The sequence below is a fragment of the Macaca mulatta genome, chromosome 19 (assembly GCF_049350105.2).
Source record: "Macaca mulatta isolate MMU2019108-1 chromosome 19, T2T-MMU8v2.0, whole genome shotgun sequence".
Taxonomy (NCBI): Eukaryota; Metazoa; Chordata; class Mammalia; order Primates; family Cercopithecidae; genus Macaca; species Macaca mulatta.
The window spans coordinates 4,478,424-4,497,205 of record NC_133424.1 but is presented as its reverse complement, the minus strand read 5'-3'; the positions used below and the strand labels follow the sequence as shown (position 1 = coordinate 4,497,205).

The 18,782-nt window shown below is 60.1% G+C and overlaps 2 protein-coding genes across 52 annotated transcripts in view; one reads left to right on the top strand and one right to left on the bottom strand.

Moving 5' to 3' along the window:
* Positions 1–18,782, top strand: part of PIP5K1C (phosphatidylinositol-4-phosphate 5-kinase type 1 gamma) — a 67,910-nt gene that overhangs the window by 12,262 nt on the left and 36,866 nt on the right. For 33 of the 50 annotated variants that reach the window (XR_013409445.1, XR_013409449.1, XR_013409448.1 and 30 more), the window contains exon 2: positions 16,195–16,226. The exons of 16 other annotated variants lie outside the window; for them this stretch is intronic. Coding sequence is in view for 24 of the 34 variants with exons in the window: in XM_028839231.2 (XP_028695064.1) it covers positions 16,195–16,226 (32 nt within the window). In the remaining 10 variants the exon portion in view is untranslated. Of the gene's footprint in view, positions 1–16,194; positions 16,227–18,454; positions 18,669–18,782 lie in introns of those variants that run through there. One more of the 50 variants, XM_077978977.1, reaches the window with a different exon arrangement.
* LOC144336967 (uncharacterized) lies at positions 109–1,727 on the bottom strand. Of its 2 annotated transcripts, none has more exons than XM_077979150.1 (2): positions 650–1,727; positions 109–376 (listed from the first exon to the last, which is right to left on the bottom strand). In XM_077979150.1, the coding sequence occupies exons 1-2, from the start codon at positions 1,630–1,632 to the stop codon at positions 241–243; spliced, it is 1,119 nt and encodes a 372-aa protein (XP_077835276.1). In that variant the 5' UTR covers positions 1,633–1,727; the 3' UTR covers positions 109–240. The 2 variants fall into 2 exon arrangements, with proteins under 2 accessions (XP_077835276.1, XP_077835277.1); XM_077979151.1 differs by having other exon boundaries at positions 109–307.

The window sequence follows — 18,782 nt, the reverse complement described above, 5'->3', positions numbered from 1 at the left end:
GCCCGCCCCCTCCCCGCCCATGCTGGGCACTTTCCCGGCCCCACCCCCCCTTCGCAGGCTCTGGGTTGCGAGCGAGGTCAGAAGGGGGACCCCGGGGCATGTATTCAGCTGGGTGGGGGCTCAAAAACGGGGTAGGGGGCTGTGGCCACGTGGGCAGGGGTCCCCCTCCCTCGACCGGCCCGCTCCGTGTCTCTCTCTTGCTCTCGTTCTCCCCCCTCTCTCTTCTCTCTCTTTCCACTCTCAGTCCTGTTTGAGCAAAGCTTCTGTCACTGCGGGTTTCTCCGCGGGCTCATCCCGGTCTCCAGCCCTGAGGGACACGAAACCACCTGAGGACAATGCCTGGGGGGCAATTTCAACAGCACAATCACCTGCAAAACTGCAAAACACACGCAGACCTCAGTGGACCAGGGAAAGCCAGGTGCTCACAGCAGGAGCTGAAACCAGGGGCGAGGGGCCTCACCGGAGCCGCCTGGGGATGTGTGTGCCCCAAAGTACTGGTGATGCTGCCCTGGAAATAGCCTTCCGGTCTTCCAGACCCCTCCCCGCCCACAGCAGGGGGCCAGGGGCCGTCCCACCCGCAGATGAGGAACACACAAGCCCCTGGAGGCTGCCCTGCGGCACTCTGCTCTGTTTCCCACCGCGGCCTAACCTCAGGCTCCTGGCGGAATTCCCTTCAGGGCTACCGTACTCGCCGGAGGGACCCTGGAGGACAGGGACGCTGGGGAGCCAGCCGCGAGGGGCGTCCACCTCTGCTGTGCTGGAGACGGAGCGCGCAAAGGGGTGGGGACCCCGCGTAGACCCTGGCTGCGGGAACCTCAGCTCGGGGCCCATCAGAATCTCCCGCAACCCGCACGGGCCGGGCTTCCCCCAGGGGCCGGCGTGTCCTGTGGACCCTGACCCGTCCACCTGCTGACTGGCCACGCCCCACAGCCTCCGGCACCGACCCGCCCAGAAGCTTGGTGCTGACGTTGGAGCCTCTTTCTCCCTGGACACTGGGGCCCTGGGATATGGCCCAACAGCTCGGGGCCTGTGGAGTTCTGGACGCTCCGCCCGCCTGCGCAGGGCTTCCTGTTTACCGCCCTGGCTCCTGCCCGCCTGCCTGCTGGGGAAAGCGATGACTCTGCGGCCTGGTGGGGAGCACCCAGCAGGGAGAAGGGAAAACGGGGCAAGGAGGAGGGGCGGCCGACTACTCCGGTGGAACGCAGGCTGTCCCCCCACTGTGCTGGGGTACCCCAGGTGTACCCTCCCCTGCAGCCAGCTCACCCCCTCCTTGCTGTGTCCTGCAAGTGTCCTGTGCGTGTGTGTGCATGTGTCCGTGTATGTGTGCGTGTGCGTATGTATGTGTGCATGTGTGTGTCTGCATGTGTGCATGTGTATGTGCATGTATGTGTGTATGTGTGTGCGTATCTGCATGTGTGCATGTGTGTGCGCGTGTATCTGTGTGTGTGTGCGTGTATCTGCGTGTGTGTATGCACGTGTCCGTGCGTGTATCTGTGTGTGTGCATGTGTGCACGTGTGTGCATGTGTGCACGTGTGTGCGTGTATGTACATCTGTGTCCCCTTCCCACAGGCCCTCACCGCTCCCTGCCCCTGTGGGTCCTTGCTTCCTTTCCTGCCCTGCGTTTGGGACATATACCTTGTTTTGCACTTGGAGTTCTTTTTTTTTTTCTTTTTCTTTTTCTTTTTTTTTTTGAGATGGAGTCTCGCTCTGTCGCCCAGGCTGGAGTGCAGTGGCCAGATCTCAGCTCACTGCAAGCTCCGCCTCCCAGGTTCACGCCATTCTCCGGCCTCAGCCTCCCGACTAGCTGAGACTACAGGTGCCCGCCACCTCACCCGGCTAGCTTTTCGTATTTTTTAGTAGAGACGAGGTTTCACCCTGTTAGTCAGGATGGTCTCGATCTCCTGACCTCGTGATCCGCCCGTCTCGGCCTCCCAAAGTGCTGGGATTACAGGCTTGAGCCACCATGCCTGGAATGCACTTGGACTTCTTACTTAGTGTTTTTTCATTTGAGACTGAGTCTTTGCCGCCCAGGCTGGAATGCAGTGGCACAATCTCGACTCATTGCAACCTCCGCCTCTCAGGTTCAAGTGATTCTCCTGTCTCAGCCTCCTGAGTAGCTGGGATTACAGGCACGTGCCACCACACTTGGCTAATTTTTGTATATATTTTTTTTTAATAGAGACTGGGTTTCTCCATGTTGGTCAGGCTGGTCTCAAACTCCTGACCTCGTGATCTGCCCACCTTGGCCTCCCAAAGTGCTGGGATCACAGGTGTGAGCCACCGCGCCCGGCCTTAAATTCTTTTTAAATAGCAACTTTATTGGGATATAATTCACAGACCCTACGTTTTACCTATTTGTAGTGTGTACATGTGTTCATAGGTTTTAGTATGTTCACAGTTGTACAGCTCTCCCCTCTTATTCCAGAATATTCTCATCAGCCAAAAGCTGTCCATGGAGAGCTCGTTAACTGTCGCTGCCACCCCTCCTCCAACCCCTGACAACACCTCACTCACTTTCTGGGCATTTCATAGAAGTGGGAAAATGGGGCCAGGTGCGGTGGCTCACGCCTGTGATCCCAGCACTTTGGGAGGCCGAGGCGGACGGATCACAAGGTCAGGAGATAGAGACCATCCTGGCTAACACGGTGAAACCCCGTCTCTACTAAAAATACAAAAACAATTAGCCAGGCGCGGTGGCGGGCGCCTGTAGTCCCAGGTACTTGGGAGGCTGAGGCAGGAGAATGGCGTGAACCTGGGAGGCGGAGCTTGCAGTGAGCCGAGATCGCGCTACTGCACTCCAGCCTGGGCGACAGAGCGAGACTCCGTCTCAAAAAAAAAAAAAAAAAAAAAGGGAAAATGGGATCACACTTCTGTGTCCTCTCGCTGAGCGTGACGTCCTCCAGGTGCGTCTGCGCTGCGGCCTGTGTCAAAGCCTCGTCCTCTTCACAGCTGAGTCCCGCCCCAGCGTGTGGATGGCCAGGCTGTGCTGGCCCATTCACCCAACGGTGGACGCCTGGGCTGCTTCCCCCTTTTGGCTGTTGTGGATGTGCCGCTGCGAACATTTGCATAGTTTTTGTGTGGACGGAGGTTTTCACTTCTCTTGAGTTGATGTCCAAGGGTGGGATTGCGGGGCCGCAGAAACCTGGTGTGGGACGGTTTGAGGAACTGTCAGACTGTTTCCCACGGTGGCTGCAGCGTCTTACATTCCCGCCGCGGCAGACAGGGCTCCTCATTTTTCCACATCTTCACCAGCTCTTCTTGTTGTCTGTGCTTCTTGTTTTCTGAGACAGGCTCTCACTCTGTTGCCCAGGCTGGAGTGCAGTGGTGCGATCCTCCCACCTTAGCCTCCCAAGTAGCCGGAACTATAGGTGCCGCCACCACCCCCAGCTAATTTTTGTATTTTTGTAGAGACACGGTCTTGCTCTGTTGCCCAGGCTGGTCTCAAACTCCTGGACTCAAGCCATCCTCCCTGTTTGGCCTCCCGAAGCGTTGAGATGAGTTGAGATGACAGGTGTGACACTGCCTGGCCTGGTTCTTATTAGTGACTTGAGAGTTCGTGTCTTTTAGATGTGGGGCCCTCACCACATAGATGATTCAAATCTTTCTACCATTCTACAGGTCCAGTTTCTTGCTGGTGTCCTATGAGGCACAAAAGTCTTGATGAAGTTCACTTGATCTGTCTTTATTTTATTTATTTTTCTCGAGACAGAGTCTTGCTGTGTCGCCCAGGCTGGAGGTCAGTGGCGAGATCTCAGCCCACTGCAACCTGTGCCTCCCAGGTTCAAGCCAGTCTTCTGCCTCAGCTTCCAGAGTAGCTGGGATTACAGGTGTGCACCACCACGCCTGGCTAATTTTTGTATTTTTGGTAGAGACAGGGTTTTACCATGTTGGCCAGGCTGCTGTCGAACTGCTGACCTTAGGTGATTCGCCCTTTAGGAGGATCAGCCTCCCAGAGTGCTGGGATTACAGGTGTGAGTCACTGCCTGGCTAGGAAACTTGCTGTAAAGGGCTGAGGAGTAAATTTTTTAGCTTTTACTCTTAAGTACAGTGGCTCACGCCTGCTTCGGGAGGCCAGGGTAGGAGGATCCCTTGAGCCCAGGAGTTTGAGGCCAGCCTCGGCAACGACGCGAGACCTCCTTTTTCTCTGAAAAAGAAAAGAATTAGCCAGACGTGGTGGCGCCTGTAGTCCCAGCTACTCAGGAGGCTGAGGCAGGACAATCACTTGAGCCCAGGAGTTGGAGGCTGCAGAGGTATGATGGCACCACTGTGCTCCAGCCTGGGTGACAGTGCAAGACCCCGTCTCTACAAAAAAAATCTAGATGAGCATTTTAGGGTTTGTGGTCCAGGTGGTCTCTGTCACGACTCCTCCACGCTGCGGTTTTAGCACTTAAGGAGCCAGACAATTTGTGAAGAAATGGTTGTGGCTGTGTTCCAAGAAAACTTTCTTTAGTGGGCTGCATTTGGCCCCTGGACTGTGGTTTGCCAGCCCCTGCTTTAGACAGTCTCTGTAGGACCCTATGACTTCAACATAATCAGCGAGACTCCTGTCTTTTTACCTGTGCTGAAGTTTAGGAGAAAGTTCTAGAATTGAAGTTGCTGCCAACGGCACACACATTAGAAATGCTGCCAGGCTGCCCCTGGGGGTGAACCCATTGACACTGGCATCACCCCGGCTGTGTGAGGACACCCTGCGTCTCCCCCCGATTGCTGGCAGCCAGTTTCATATCACGTCTTTTATCATGAGAGGGGTCTGGGCGTCTTTCTCAGATGTTCACACTGTTTGTTTTCTTCTCCTTTGCCTGTTTTACAAGTTGACTGTGTTAATGCTTTGAGAAAAGCCTCATTTCTATAAATAAAAATGACAAAATATGTATTTCAAACAGCACCAAAGGATGCAAGTTGCAAAGTAAGAGACCTTCCCCCATCCAACACCCAGAAATAACTCGGAACCTTCTAAGATTCACGTGTCTGGCCCTGACTGCTGAATGACGTGTCTGCAGTGGTGGAAGCCGCGTAGCACTAAGAGCTTGAGTTCTCCTGGTGGGTCACAGGGAACCAGATCCTGGTGCTCAGAGGGAGACAGCCGCCCGGAACTTTGCTGCCTGGGCCCTACGTGCCGGGTGACCTTGAGCAGGTGGTGGTCCCACTCTGGGTGTGTCTGTGGTGGAAGTCATGGATTATGCAACAGACCACTGCCACACTGAGAGGATTCACACCACAGTGCTTTTGCTGTTGGTTTCTCGGGCTTGGCTGGGCTCAGCAGGTTGGTTCTTCCCCATCACTGCTGTTGGCCTGGATCACCTAGGCAGCGGCATCTGGCTGGTGCCGGCACACCCCGGTGGCCTCCTCTCCCAGGCCTCTCTCTGCATCACTGCTGCTGTCCAGCCTGGCCCCAGCATCGTACTGGAGGGATCCCAAGAGAGCAGAGGCTGATGGGAGAACTCACCGCCCCCCCCGCCCCGTGTCACTTCTGCATCATGTGATTGGCCAAAAGCAGGGCTTGAGACCTGCCCACTTTCAAGGGGAGGGAGGTCGGCCCCGCCCCTGGGACCAAAGGGATCCTGGCAGGCAGCAGGTGTCCCCATCTGTGCAGTGAGTGCTGTGAGATCGTGCGCTGGCTGATGTGTGGGGGGTGAGGGGGTGGCAATGAGCTCATCTTGTTTGATGCCTCTAATTATAAGGCAAAAAAGTGCTCATGCATGACTGGTGCGGTTACCACCGCCGCACTGTGAGCGGGAGGCTCTTCTTATCGGTCTGTCTTTATTTTGAAGCATCGTGAGGTCCAGTGGGTGACACAGAGGCCATTTCCCAGCCAGGAGGCTGTGGGCGGTGCTCCAGGCACCGAAGCGTCTGCTCTGCCTCTCCTGTGCTGGGGGCCGGGCCTGCTGCAGAGTCATCACTGGCCAGGGTGCCAGGGGCTCCAACGTGGGGGAGGCGTGGGACTGCCCAGGAGGGGAAGTGGGGGCTGGCTGTGCTCTGCTCAGGACTCTCCGGTTGTGCCCGGACAGATCCCAACTCTCCAGACACGATTCTGCCCCGGGGCCTTTGCACTGGCTGTGCCTCTGCCTGGGAGGCCCCTCCGCCCTTCCCCCGCCCGGCTCCTCCTCACTCTCCTCCCATCCCTGCTGTGGTGACGCAGCCTGGGGCCTGACCTCCTGGAATCAGGTGCGTCCACCCCCACGTTTTTGCTGCATGATCTCAGGCAAGTGATCTGATCTCTCTGAGCCTCAGTTTCTGCCTCTGCATAATGGGAGCAGTAACAGTGCCTACATCACGGGGTTGTTGGGACGATTGCATGACTAAGCCATGGGGTTCTCGTGGTGCGGGCCCCGCCGCACACACGGCAAAGGTGGGCTAGCGGGCCTCTGGCCAGCTCCTCGCCACGCTCCAGCTATTCCAGGGCGGCTCAGGGGTTAGAGACGGGAAGCAGCCTGTGCCTCCAGGCTCTTGACTCCATCCAACCCCGTTTCCCTCCTGAGCCAAGCCCGCTGTGCCCTGGACCCAGACCTCCGTGGGACTCCCGGGAGGAGAACGCTGTCACAGGCAGCCTTACCCACGTGCCATGCTCGTGCTCCCTGCACTGTTGCGGGAGGAAAGATGAGGTCGCTGCCCTGGGCTCATGGCCTCAGAGGATCCAAGGAGTAGAGAGAAGTAAACCAAGCGGGGACAGGGTGACCAGGGAGGGACCTCCCTGAGGAGGTGACATTTGATCCAGACCTGAACAAGGTTGGGTGGGAGAGAGAGTCGTGCAGTCATAGCTCACTGCAGCCTCAAACTTCTGGGTTCAAGTGATCCTCCTGCCTCAGCCTCCCAAGTAGCTAGAAACACAGGCGTGCACCACCACTCCTGGCTAATATTTAAATTTTTTTTTGTAGAGATGGGGGGGCTCACTATGTTGCCCAGGCTGGTTTCAAACTTCTGGGCTCAAGCCATCCTCCTGCCTCGGCCTCCCAAAGTGCTAGAGCCACGTCGCCTGGTCTTACATTTCTTTTTAAAGTAGAAGCAGTCTCCTTTTTTCTCCTTTTTTTCTTTGTTGGTAGTGTTTTGGGGGGACATGAAATTCATACTGAATTTCGTTGAAGGTTTTTCTGGATTCATAGATGGGATCACAGAGTTTTTCACCGTTGGCTTTGGGTAACTTAGTAGATGTCCCCAAATACCCATTTCCCGGCCTGTCAAACAGTGATCATGAATTAGGTGGCAGCTGGATCAGATGTCCATAGGCACCTTCTGGCCACACACCGCCGGGGAGCGGGCCGTGGGGGACGAAGGCAGAGGCGAGCGTGCTGGGCGGGACTGAGTGATGGTGCAGCCTTTTATTTTTAGATCGGCCTGTTTTTGGAGAAACCCAGGTTTTTCTCCAAAACATTGTGATTTCTAAGGTTGACCGAACCCAAACACCACAGGGCTTAGAACCAAGCTCAGGCGGGCCACTCCCCGAGGTGTGCTGGTGCCCAGGCGGGCCACTCCCCGAGGTGTGCTGGGAACGGTGGGTGCCCGGGACCGCAGATGTACCGGGTGACAGTTTACGGCGACTCACCTGTCTTGGGGCTGCAGGGCCAGGCAGGTACCTGAGTTCACGTCTCTCGTCACTTCCCGGTGGGGACCGTCAGTCGGGTGCTTCCTGTCCCCAAACAGGGACGCCATTGCCTACCACGCCAGGCCTGTATGAGGTTAGAGACGATCGCGCAGGAAGCCTGGCCATGTGGTTTCTCCCCAGCGTTTTCGGAATCCTTCCACCTCTCCCAGCCTCAGTTTCCCCATGTGTCAGATGAAGCCTTGAGGAGTGGCTGCCTGGTCAGGCCGGGTGGGACTCTGCGTGAGGAGAGCTTGGTTGGCACCTGGAGCAGATATTTGCTGTTGCAGCCGTGTTGAACTTGTCACCCAAGGGTTTAACCTCAGGGGCCAGCACATTGGGGCGTCACCTGGGGTCGTTCTGCCCCCTGGGGACACTGGGCCTTGGCTGGAGACATCTGTGGTTGTTGTCTGGGGGATGCCCTTGGCATGGAGTGAGTAGAGGCCAGGGATGCTGCTCAGCACTCTGCAGTGCCCAGGACAACCCCAGTGACCAGCCCAGAAAACAGTCCAGCCCTAAGTGCTGAGGGAGGAGACCCTGGTTTGCATGGGCTTTGGGGGGTGCCTGGAGGCCCCCAAACTGTTTGCATGTTGGTACACTCCTATCAAGAGAGAAGAGGCCTGAAGCAGGGCCGTTTGGTGTCACCGTGGACAGGACTGTCCACCCCAGTCCACACCAGAGAGGAGTAGAAGCCGAAAATCGGCACCAGCCTTCCAGACCTTGGCAGTTGGTGTTTACTACGATTTACAAAAGCCTTGGTCCATGATGGAGAGAAAAGAAAGAGTGAACTCAGTCCTGCAGGCACAGACAGTGTGAGAAGCTCCAGCCTGCAGGACTGGCTGCCCTTCTGGTTAAGCCTTGACCAAGTCCCCCGACCTCCTTTAGAGACAAGCAAACTGTGAGGCCCTGGGGGATGACAAGAGTTTGGAGAAGGTTCCAGATGGTGTGTGTCACTGGGCAATACTTTTGCAACTAACGGGATCTGCATCTTCATTTTGCTTTTCTGGGACATAATTCACTGCCACAAAATTCACCCTTTGAAAGCGTCTTACTGCTTACTTATTGCAACTGAGTAAATTCTTTTCGGTGTATTCCCAGAGTTGTTCAGTTGCTGCCACTAATTCTAGTACATTTCTATCACCCCGAAAGCAAACCCCGTGCCCAGTGGCTGTCACTCCCCATCCCTCCCCAGCCCCAGCACCCACGCATCCCCTCCCTGTCTCTCTGGATCAGCCTGTCCTGGGCATTTCGTAGAAATGGGGTCACACACTGCATGGCCTCTTGTGTCTGGTGTCTCTCGCTGAGCATGACGTCTTCAAGGTGCATCCGTGCCGTGGCCTGCTTCAAAGCCTCATTCCTTTTCATGGCTGAATAATCCATTATACAGATTATTAATGCTCCTTTGAATGTAAGAAATCCAAGTAAGACAAAGGAATTAAAAACTGTAACTCTTCCTGTTCCAAAGAAGTCCACAGATAGGCCGGGTGCGGTGGCTCATGTCTGTCATTGCAGCATGTTGGGAGGCCGAGGCGGGCAGATTACGAGGTCAAGAGATCGAGACCGTCCTGGCCAATATGGTGTAACCCTGTCTCTACTAAAAATACAAAAAAGCTGGGCGTGGTGGTGCGTGCCTATAGTCCCAGCTACTCGGGGGAGGCTGAGGCAAGAGAATTGCTTGAACCCAAGAGGCAGAGGTTACAGTGAGCTGAGATCTGTTTCAGTCAGCTATTGCCGTGTAACAAACCACCGCCAGATAGAGGCTTCAGACAACGATGTATTTGCTTGCGATTCTGTTTTTTGGGTTGGGTTGAGCTGGGTGGTTCTTCTGTAGGTCATAGCTGGGGTTAGTCCCGTGGCTGTGGTCGGCAGTGGCAGGAAATTCAAGCTTGTCCTGCACTTGCCTGTCCAGCCCTCAACTGGGATGGCAGGAACAGCTGGGGCCGCCCGGCCTTTCTGCAGGGAGCCGGCCTCTGAGCGTCATGGCCCAGGTTCCCAGAGACGCAGTGAGAAGTGCCAGCCTTCTTCACACCCATGCTGTCCCTTTGCTCCCAAGTCACACCACTGCCAAGCATCGCAGCCGTCTGTGGACAGCCACAGAAGCCCTTTCTGCAGTTTAGCGAGAGAAGATTCTCGCATGGCCTGCCCTTGTCCACTGGGTCCTGGGCTGAGCCTCACCTGCGCTGAGGGTTGGCCCCGCCCCCTCTGGGTCCCCAACCCAGCCTGTGTCGTGGAGTGCCGCTGCCCAGCCTGGCCTTCCTGGCAGGTCCTCAAAAGGGCCTGTGGTCCCTGTGGTCAGAGGCCTTCACGGCGGGAGGCCAGAGGATGGGTTGTCCAGCGAATGAGGGAGGTGACCATGAGCTCTGGCCTGGGGTTGCTTCCTGCTTGCAGGATCGCAGGACCCCATGCCTGGGCCGTCCTCATGCACTCGGGTTGCAGTGTCATGGTGAGCCCGCACCTGTGCTGGGCGCCCAGCAGCTACCCTCTGGGCAGCGGCCCCACCCAGGGGTGCAGGCCCCCTGTGCTACTCTGACACACTTGGGTCCCAGTGCCGCCACTTTCCCACTGGCCCTCCCTTGCTGCCCTCAGAGAGCTTTGCCAGAGTCTGTGGGGGGCAGGTGACAGAGCAGGCCTGGGCCCCCTGTTGTGGGGATGACAACAGCCATATGCCAGGTGGTGCCATGTGCTGGGCAGTGAGGAGGGGACTCTTTGGCACAGGGTGGCTGGGGGAGGCCTCTGAGGGGGTGATGTTTAAGCCAGGTCTGGGGTAAAGCAAAGGAACAAACCCTGAGGGAATCTTGGGACCAGCAGGCCAGGCAGAGGCCCCGCTCATGCAGAGGCTGTGACGCAGGGTGGCGCTGGTGCTGGCGTGCTGGAGGGATGGCAAGGGCCCGTGTGGCTGGAGCAGAGGGAGGAGCGGAGGGCAGGGAGGGGGCCACGCACGGTCTGGTGGGGTAACAGGGCCTGGTCTTTACCCTGCAGGGCTGTAGTGGGGCCTGGGGAGACCCTTGTCTGTGGTGGGGACGGGGTGGGTGGGCCCCCTTTCCCAGAACCCCTCTCCTGCCCTGAGCTCTCCCTGGCCCCCCAGTCCCCGGCTTCCTCATCCTGGACCTTCCAGGGCGCTGCCCACTCTCCCCCAACCCCCACTGCCTCCAGGGCTGGGGCTTCCTCCTCACAGCCACGGGGGCCTGGACTTCGGTCATGCAGGGATGAGGCCACCACTGTGCCTGTCCCGCCTGCTGTCGCGGGGCCCTGCAGGTGCCCACGTGGGTCGAGGTGCCTTCCACCCACCCTCGAGCTTGCCCTCACTGGGCCTTCTGCCCTGCGGCGCTCTGTCAGTGAGCCTAGCTTGCGCCCTGTTTCCTCTCCTGCAATGCCTCCCTCCCTCCGGCCACCTGTCCAGGTCTCTCCGTCCCCATTCTTACTCTGGGTCTTACTGTGGAGCCAGCCTGACAGTCCGCCTCCTCCCGCAGTTTAGTCATTCGCGGCCTCAGTGTCCACGCGGACAGATGTGGAGAGGAAGCTCTGGCAGAGGCCTGTGTGCACAGAGAAGAGGAACGGGTATCTGTCAGTCCATGAGTCAGTCAACAAACGCCCAGGCTGTCAGCCCAGGGCAGGCCCCGTCCTGAGGGAGTCCCCGGGGTCACCAGGAGAGACCAGGCTGGTCTGCAGGATGGGGGGGCGTCGGTGGGGTGCAAAGGTGGCTGGTGTGGGACACGGCGTCCAGGGGTCACGGCAGGGCCAGGGCAGAGACCGGGCACAGGCCAGGGAACAGCGGGTGCAGAGGCAGCCATGTGTCCCCGTGGAGAACGGCAGTGCCTCGAGGGCTCGAGCTGGCTTCGGCCACACTTTACAGGCAGAGACTGAGGCTCGGAGAGAAGCCCCGGGCACACAGGGAGGTGGGGTGGCCGATGAGGTCACCGTGCAGCCAGCAATCAGAGCCGTGTGCCGCAGGCCCGGGTCGCGTTGCCGCCAGGTCCTGTGATGGGGCCAGGAGAGAGGGGCCCCAGCGGCAGAGCCCCCGCCTCGGGCACTCAGTCTGGCCAGAGGAAACTGCTCAGAGGGGCCACCTCCCGGCTCTGCGGCGCGGCACGCCTCTCCTCCCCCGACTATTTTTAAAACCTAATTTCCTCGAAAACGGGGTGGCTCATTCTGCAGATAATTAGTCACGTCTCAGGCTGAGCAGAGCTCGATGTCATGACAGCCCCTCATGGGGGTCACGGCAGGCTCCGTGCCGGAGTGGGCCTCGTGGGGAGCAAGGATTGAGTGAAAATGGCGCTTACCTGCCCACTCGGCTGGGCGGTGGTTGCAAGGCTCTGCTTCCTCCCCTGTCCCCTCTCCTCCACAGGACACTCGGCTCTGGTCTCCCCTTGCTGTCCCTGCCTGCCTGCCCTGGGAGCCCCACATTTTCCCTGGGGTCCCCCAACCGAGTGCATCCCCTCCCCGTCCTGCTCCACCCCCGCCTTGGTGCTTCGGCCCTGGCCAGTCCCTTAACCTACAGGCCCCCAGTGCAGGGCCGTTCCCAGCAGGGCCCGAGCTGGCCGCCCTTCTCCTCTCCCCCTTGTCAGATAGCTCAGGCGAGTTGGGCAGGTGAAGATGTGGAACCAGGAAGGGAAACTGAGGCAAGGGGCCTAGACCCAATGCAGGTGACCCTGAGGTGCCTGGTGAGGTCAGCAGTGCCGGGTCTGGAGGGCCTCACCGTGTCCACTCGGTCCCTGGGCAGTAGGGAGCCTGGGAGAGTCCGGGCAGGGGTGGACCCGAGGGCTGTGACCTCTCAGCCTGGGGGCCACTGAGGAAAACAGCTGAGTCACCCAAGTGGGTGTGGGGGAGCCCCAGAGGGGTGGTTTCAGGAGTAGAGTCAGGACTGTGGGCAGGGAGGCCCCAGACAGGCCGAGCAGGGGGACGCCCAGGCCCCCGATGAGGTCTGGAATGTCCCGCCCCGGCCCACCACTGGCTTCCTGCCCTCTCTTCTTTTCCTTCCCCCACACCCTGGACGTAAAACCGTGAATTGTTCTGCTCCAGGGCGCCAACCCAAACATCACGTCAGCATCCAGCACCTTCCGCCCCCTGCAGCCCAGAGCAGGCCCTGTGTGGCCTGTCAGAGACCTGGGGCGACCAGCCCTGTCCTCTGGAAGGACGGAGAAGCAGCCCCGTCCTTCCCTGCACCAGGGCAGGCAGCGGAATCCTGAGTCACCTCCCTCCCTCCGTCCCCGCCCCCGCCCCTGCAGTGAGCACCGCCGTCCGTCCCCCAGTTCCTTCCATGGCCCTTCCAGGTGCCCACCCAGCCCCGCAGGGCGCCCAGGTGGCCCGAGGGGAGGACCCTTCCGCTGTTCTGGCTGCCTCGAGAAGTACGCCCCTCCCGTGCAGGGCCGGGGTCCGCACTGGAGGGCCACGCCCGGTGTGAGGTCCTCGGCTGCCCAGACAAAGTCCCTGGGACTGGGGGGCTTGGAGCAGCAAGCCTGGAACAGGCATTTGTTCTGGCTCTGCTCTGGAGGCCAGAAGCCCGAGGTCCAGGAGTGGGCAGGGCTGCACCCTCCCGACCCACCGTGGAGAAGCTTCACGCCCCTCTGCTCCGCGTGCCTCCGGGCATCCTTGGCGTCTCTGGGCCTGCAGGAGCTGTGCCCTCCCTGCCTCCACCCCACATGGCATCTTGGCCTCTCCGAGCGGCTTCTCTTATAAGGACAGCAGCAGATCCAGGGCCCACCCTACTCCGGCACGACCTCATCTTACCCAGTGACATCAGCAGAGACTGTCTTTCCAAATAAGGTTGCAGGCTGAGGTTCTTGGAAGGACGTGAACGTCGGGGGGACACTGTCCAACCCCGCACCCCCAGGCAGGCATGGGGACTGATCACGACAACAGGGCCCCACCAGCGTCTCGGATGCGGCCCCCTCTCCGGCCTGCCCTAAGCCTCCTGACCCCGGCCCCTTCCCCGGCCTGCCGCTGCCCCGGGCTCCTGACCCCGGCCCCTTCCCCGGCATGCCGCTGCCCCGGGCTCCTGACCCCGGCCCCTTCCCCGGCACGCCCCTTGCTCCGAGGCTTCTGACCCCAGCAAAGTTTTCCACCTCGTGCTTTCGCCGGGTCCCTGGCGGTTCTGACCTGGCAGCAGAGCAAAGCCGTGCCTTCAGTGCCTTCAGCGCCTGCGGTGGACGTATTTTCAGATGGCAGGGCGGTCGCCGGGCGCGGCCTCTAGATGGGACACATGTGGGTCTCCCGTGCACCCACTGAGAGCAGCGCAGGGGGCTGAGGGGCACTGGCAGGGCTGACAGGGCGGGGCGTTGATGACCCAGGCCCGGGTTTGACTCTCCTTCGGCGTGACCTTGGGTGGGTTCACCCCTCCCTCTGACAGTCTCTTTCCGTGTCTTAGAACAGAGGGGCTCCCTCCCTCCGCGCTCTGCTGGCTTTGTGAGGCCCTGGTCCAGAAAAACTTCTTGTCTCGGGAAATTCTCCTCCGTCCCCTCTCCCCGGTCCCCCCCCAGCCGGGTCCCCACCCCCGACGGTCCCCGTCTGCACTCCGGACTCCACAGCCACCTCCTTACCTGTCTGCACCTCCCTGAACCTCGCCCAGTTGGCCCCTCACGTGTCCTGGCCTCCCCTGCTCACCTCAGCCGGCCTGGAAGCCAGGGCCAGACCAGTTCCAATGCACTGCTGCCCAGCCCAGAGCAGCGAGGCAGCCAGAGGGCCGAGCCCCACGGAGCAGGGCACGTGCCACACCCTCCTGCCCGCATCCAGGCGCAGCCCGAGCGTCTCCACGGGCTCATAATAATCCCCTTTGAGGGCCTGCCTCAGCACCCCCGGCTGCAGGACCTTGGCCAGCCCTCCCTTCCCCGACCCTCAGCCTGTTCCTCTAGGACTGGGGAAGGGAGTGAGAAGGTACAGGCAGTGCTGGGGCGGAGTCGGCCCTGCCCTACAGCCCCTGTGTGATTCAAGACACATTTGTCTCCATGCCCTGGGCCCTGGGTGGTGCCAGCGTTGGAATCCAACAGGGAAGCGCTCCCCTTCGGCAGCCGCCTCTGTGTGAGCCTGGAGGACGCTGCTGTGATCCGTGCAGCAGCGCGGCCGCCTCAGCCACCGTGTGACCTTTGCGCCGCGGCTCCCTCCGCCTGGATCCCTCCCGCTCCCCCGGCATCCTTGTTCGGCACTGAGCTCAGACACGACCAGCCCAGGGAAGCCTCCCTTGCTGATCCGCACCCCACCTGTCACCCCACATCAAACACCTAGCCCTGCGCCCACCCCTGTGGACCGTGAGCCCCTTGAGGGCGAGGCCAGGTCTGCCCAGGGCCCGCGTGGTGGATGCCAGTGCGTGCGCTCCCTGCAGTCACCGACACCACTTCCCACCTCAGGGCTCCCGGGCCAGGAGTCCGGCCCCAGAACAGGGCCTCACCGGGCTAGAGTCAAGCTGTGGGCAGGGCTGGGCCCACCAGAGGCTGCAGAGGAGAATCCGTTTCCTGCCTTTCCCAGCGTCTAGAGGCGCCCACACCTGTCGGCTCAGGTTCCTTCCTCCCCCCTCACAGCCACGGCACAGCCTCTTCCCCTCTCTCTCTGACTCACCCGCCCACCTCCTCTCGTGAGGACCCTGTGAGGACATCGGACTCCCAAGTCCCCCAGGATCATCTCCCGTCGGTCTCAGGGCCCGTAATCATAGCTGTCGAGTCTGTTCCCATTCTCCAGATGAGGACCCCAGGGCCCCGCTGCTGGGAGCCAGGGTTGCGAATGTGGTCCTGGGTCCTAGGAGCCGAGTCTCGCCTTTTCCCCTCGTCCCAGCCTCCTCGTGTGGAGGGAGCTTTGGCTCAACCCAGCAGGCCCCTGTCGTCCTCTCTGGAGCTGAACCCAGCAGGCCCCTCTCGTCTCTCGTCCTCTCTGGAGCTGCGGCCCAGGCCCTGCTGCAGGCGCTGACTGGAGGCTGTGGGCCCAGGACCCAGGGCAGGGCTGGGGGTCTCCTCGCAGGCTCCCTTATCGTTCCACAAACCTCACCCTGGAGAGGGATGGGGAGGGCACCGCCCTGGGGACCCCTGGCCAACTCCCACTGACTGCAGTTGCTTGGGTGCTGCTGGGCACTCCCCACAACTCCAGCCTGCCCTCGCCCCAGCAGGGGCCTGCACCCCTCACTCCCCACGCTGGCACCTGATTTCCCCATGCCCGAGCCTCTCCTGGCACCTGCCTCTGGGGAAGGGGGGCTTGGTCAGTTCAGACCTGCTCGGCCGGTGACTGCCCAGAACCTGATGTCTGGGCATGAAGGGGGTCAAGAGCCGGGGGAAGTTTGCTCCCCACTTCCCCTCCCCTCCTCCAGGCAGGTCCAAGCCCCAGGCCCTTCATGGTGGGTGCCAAGCCTGGGCGTCACTGGCTGCCCACCTCCCTGAAGCTACAAAGCCTCTGCCCTGCTCTAGGCCCCAGTGACCGCCAACCAGGGTGACCATGGCAGGTCTCAGTGGCCCCCACCCTCATCACATCCTCCCAGCACACTCAGTCCATGTCTTCACATGTGTGTAGCCTTGAGACAGGCCCCATGCGGAGTTACACACGCCAGGCCTGGGGGGCCAGGAGGTGGGCCGGGGGCTGGGCCCAGGGTTCCTGGGGGGTCCCCAGTTTCCTGTCTGATACCAGTTTGTCTCTTCTGCAGGTTTGGCTCAGAAGAAGGCGGCCCCAACAGAGGTGAGTGTCTGGAGGGGACGAAGGGCGTGGGGTCCCCACCCTGACCGCTTCCTCCCTACCCACGGAGAAGCTGTGTGGCCTGAGGCAGCTCACCGCACCTTTCTGGGCCCCAGATGCCATCCAGTGTCCACAGGCAGGATGAACATGAGGTCTGTGCCAGCCGCGTCTTGAGAGGTCAGGGTGAAATTCTGTGATGGAGGAGGGGGCCCCGCATCTGAGGGGCCGCGCCCCCAGTGGCAGGGGTGCCTGGTCAGGGCTGCAGGGGCAGGAAGGGCTTCTCTGGGTTCCAGGCCACGTGGAGCCAGGACTCTGGGGGGTGGGCGGTGGGGAGAGAGCAGCTCTCACAGGGGCACTGGGGGCAGGAATGGAAGACCCAGCTGGAGGGTCAGATGCTGCCCAGAGGGCGATGCCCGAGGCTACCAGCTCCACCCATACCATCGGTGTCTGTGAGCCACACAGGCGAAGTGCACAGGCTGTGTGCAGCCTACGTGTGTGTGTTTGTGTGCGTGTGCGTGTTTGCCTGTGTGCATTTGCCTGTGTGCACTTGTGTTTGCCGGTGTGCATGTTTGCCTGTGTGCGTTTGCCTGTGTGCACGTGTGTTTGCCGGTGTGCATGTTTGCCTGTGTGTGCGTGTGTTTGCCAGTGTGCATGTTTGCTTGTGTGCGCGTGTGCACGTGTTTGCCTGTCTGCACGTGTGTTTACCTGTGTGCGTGTTTGCCTGTGTGCATGTTTGCCTGTGTGCGCATCTGCACGTGTGTTTGTGTGCATGTTTGCCTGTGTGTGTGTGCACGTTTGTGTGCATGTTTGCCTGTGTGCGCGTGTGCACGTGTGTTTGCCGGTGTGCATGTTTGCCTGTGTGCGCGTGTGCACGTGTGTTTGCCGGTGTGCATGTTTGCCTGTGTGCGCGTGTGCACGTGTGTTTGCCTGTGTGCATGTTTGCCTGTGTGCACGTGTGTTTGCCTGTGTGCGTGTGTGCACGTGTTTGCCAGTGTGCATATTTGCCTGTGTGCGTGTGCACGTATGTTTGCCTGTGTGCATGTTTGCCTGTGTGCGCGTCTGTGCACGTGTGTTTGCCTGTGTGCGTGTGTGCACGTGTTTGCCGGTGTGCATGTTTGTGTGCACGTGTGCACGTGTGTTTGCTTGTGTGCATGTTTGCCTGTGTGCACGTGTGCACGTGTGTTTGCCGGTGTGCATGTTTGCCTGTGTGTGTGCACATGTGCGTGTAGATGGGTCCTTTCCATGCCCTGTCATTGCTGCCTGTCTTCTCCGGAGAGCTTTCTCTGCACAGTGGCCCTGCCTTTGCAGCTTCTGCCAGCCCCATGGCACCTAGTGGCCTTCTTCCTAGCCCCAGTGGGCGCGGTGGGGTGGGCCGTCCCCCGAGGGCGCTCTAGCTGCTGCATCTCCTGTTTTCCTGCTTGCAGTCCTCAGGGCACCTGTATCCTGAGCCCCATTCCCAGGAGGAGTCCCCAAGGCACCCGCCCCACCTGTGCCGCCCTTGAGCCCTGCATCCATAGCCAGAGCTGGGAGGGCTTTGTCCACCAGGCCTGGGACCCTGGGATCCTTCTTCAGAGTCCCCCGGCCTAGGGGCAATGTGGAGGGTGGCGCGGGTGGCGGGATGAATTACTGGGGAGAGTCTGCCCCCTGGCGGCCGCCCGGGAGAATGCATGGAACATGGCTGAGCAGCGTCGGCTGTGGAGGGAGGGCAGGGCAGGGGTCAGGGCTGCAGGAGCGTCCCTGGGGCCGATAGCAGTGGGATGGGGTCTGGCCAGTGGAGGATCCGTGGCCTCTCCTAGCCAACGCAGTGGTGCTCCTTAAATGATGGTGCCAGGCGGGGCTGTTCTCCTTGGTTGGCCTCTGTGTCCCTTCAGGCTCCCACGAGGGTAGCAGGCTGAGGCCCCCTGGGGTCGGCAGCTCATCCATGTGCTGGTATGCCTGTGCTGCCCGACAGCTTGTAGGAGCCGGGCCTGACCCTGGCCAGTGACACTGTCTCCCTCAAGGACGAGATGCTCTTTACAATCCTTCCAGCCCAGGGGTCCAACAGTTAGGGGCCCTGGTGAGGAAGAGGGGTTATGACTCCCACCAGCACCTCAGGTGGTGGATGGGATGCTCTGAGGCTGGCCTGGCTCACACCGTGTTGGCAGGAAGCCTGACCCCCGCTGTGTTCCCACCCCCACCTCAGTCCTGTTTTTTTGTTTTTGTTTTTGTTTTTGTTTTTGTTTGAGACGGAGTCTCTCTTTGTCGCCCAGGCTGGAGTGCAGTGGCTCAATCTCGGCTCACTGCGAGCTCCGCCTCCCGGGTCCACACCATTCTCCTGCCTCAGCCTCCTGAGTAGCTGGGACTACAGGTGCCCGCAGTCCTGTTTTTAAAAAATACCCACTTTCCTGAGATGTGATTCACATGCTATACAGCTCACCCTCTGAAGTGTGCAGTAAATGACTTTTGGTACATTCACAGAGTTGTGTGGGGACATCTGTGGTTGTCACAACTGGGAGGTGCTCCTGGGATGGAGTGGGTGGAGGCCAGGGATGCTGCTCAGCACCCCAAAGAACAGTCCAG

Coding starts and splice junctions, on each gene's coding strand:
- LOC144336967 (XM_077979150.1), bottom strand. CDS start 1,632: ATGTCCCAAACGCAGGGCAGGAAAGGAAGCAAGGACCCACAGGGGCAG. Junction 377..649: donor AATTCCGCCAGGAGCCTGAG/GTTAGGCCGCGG, acceptor TGTGTTTTGCAG/TTTTGCAGGTGATTGTGCTG.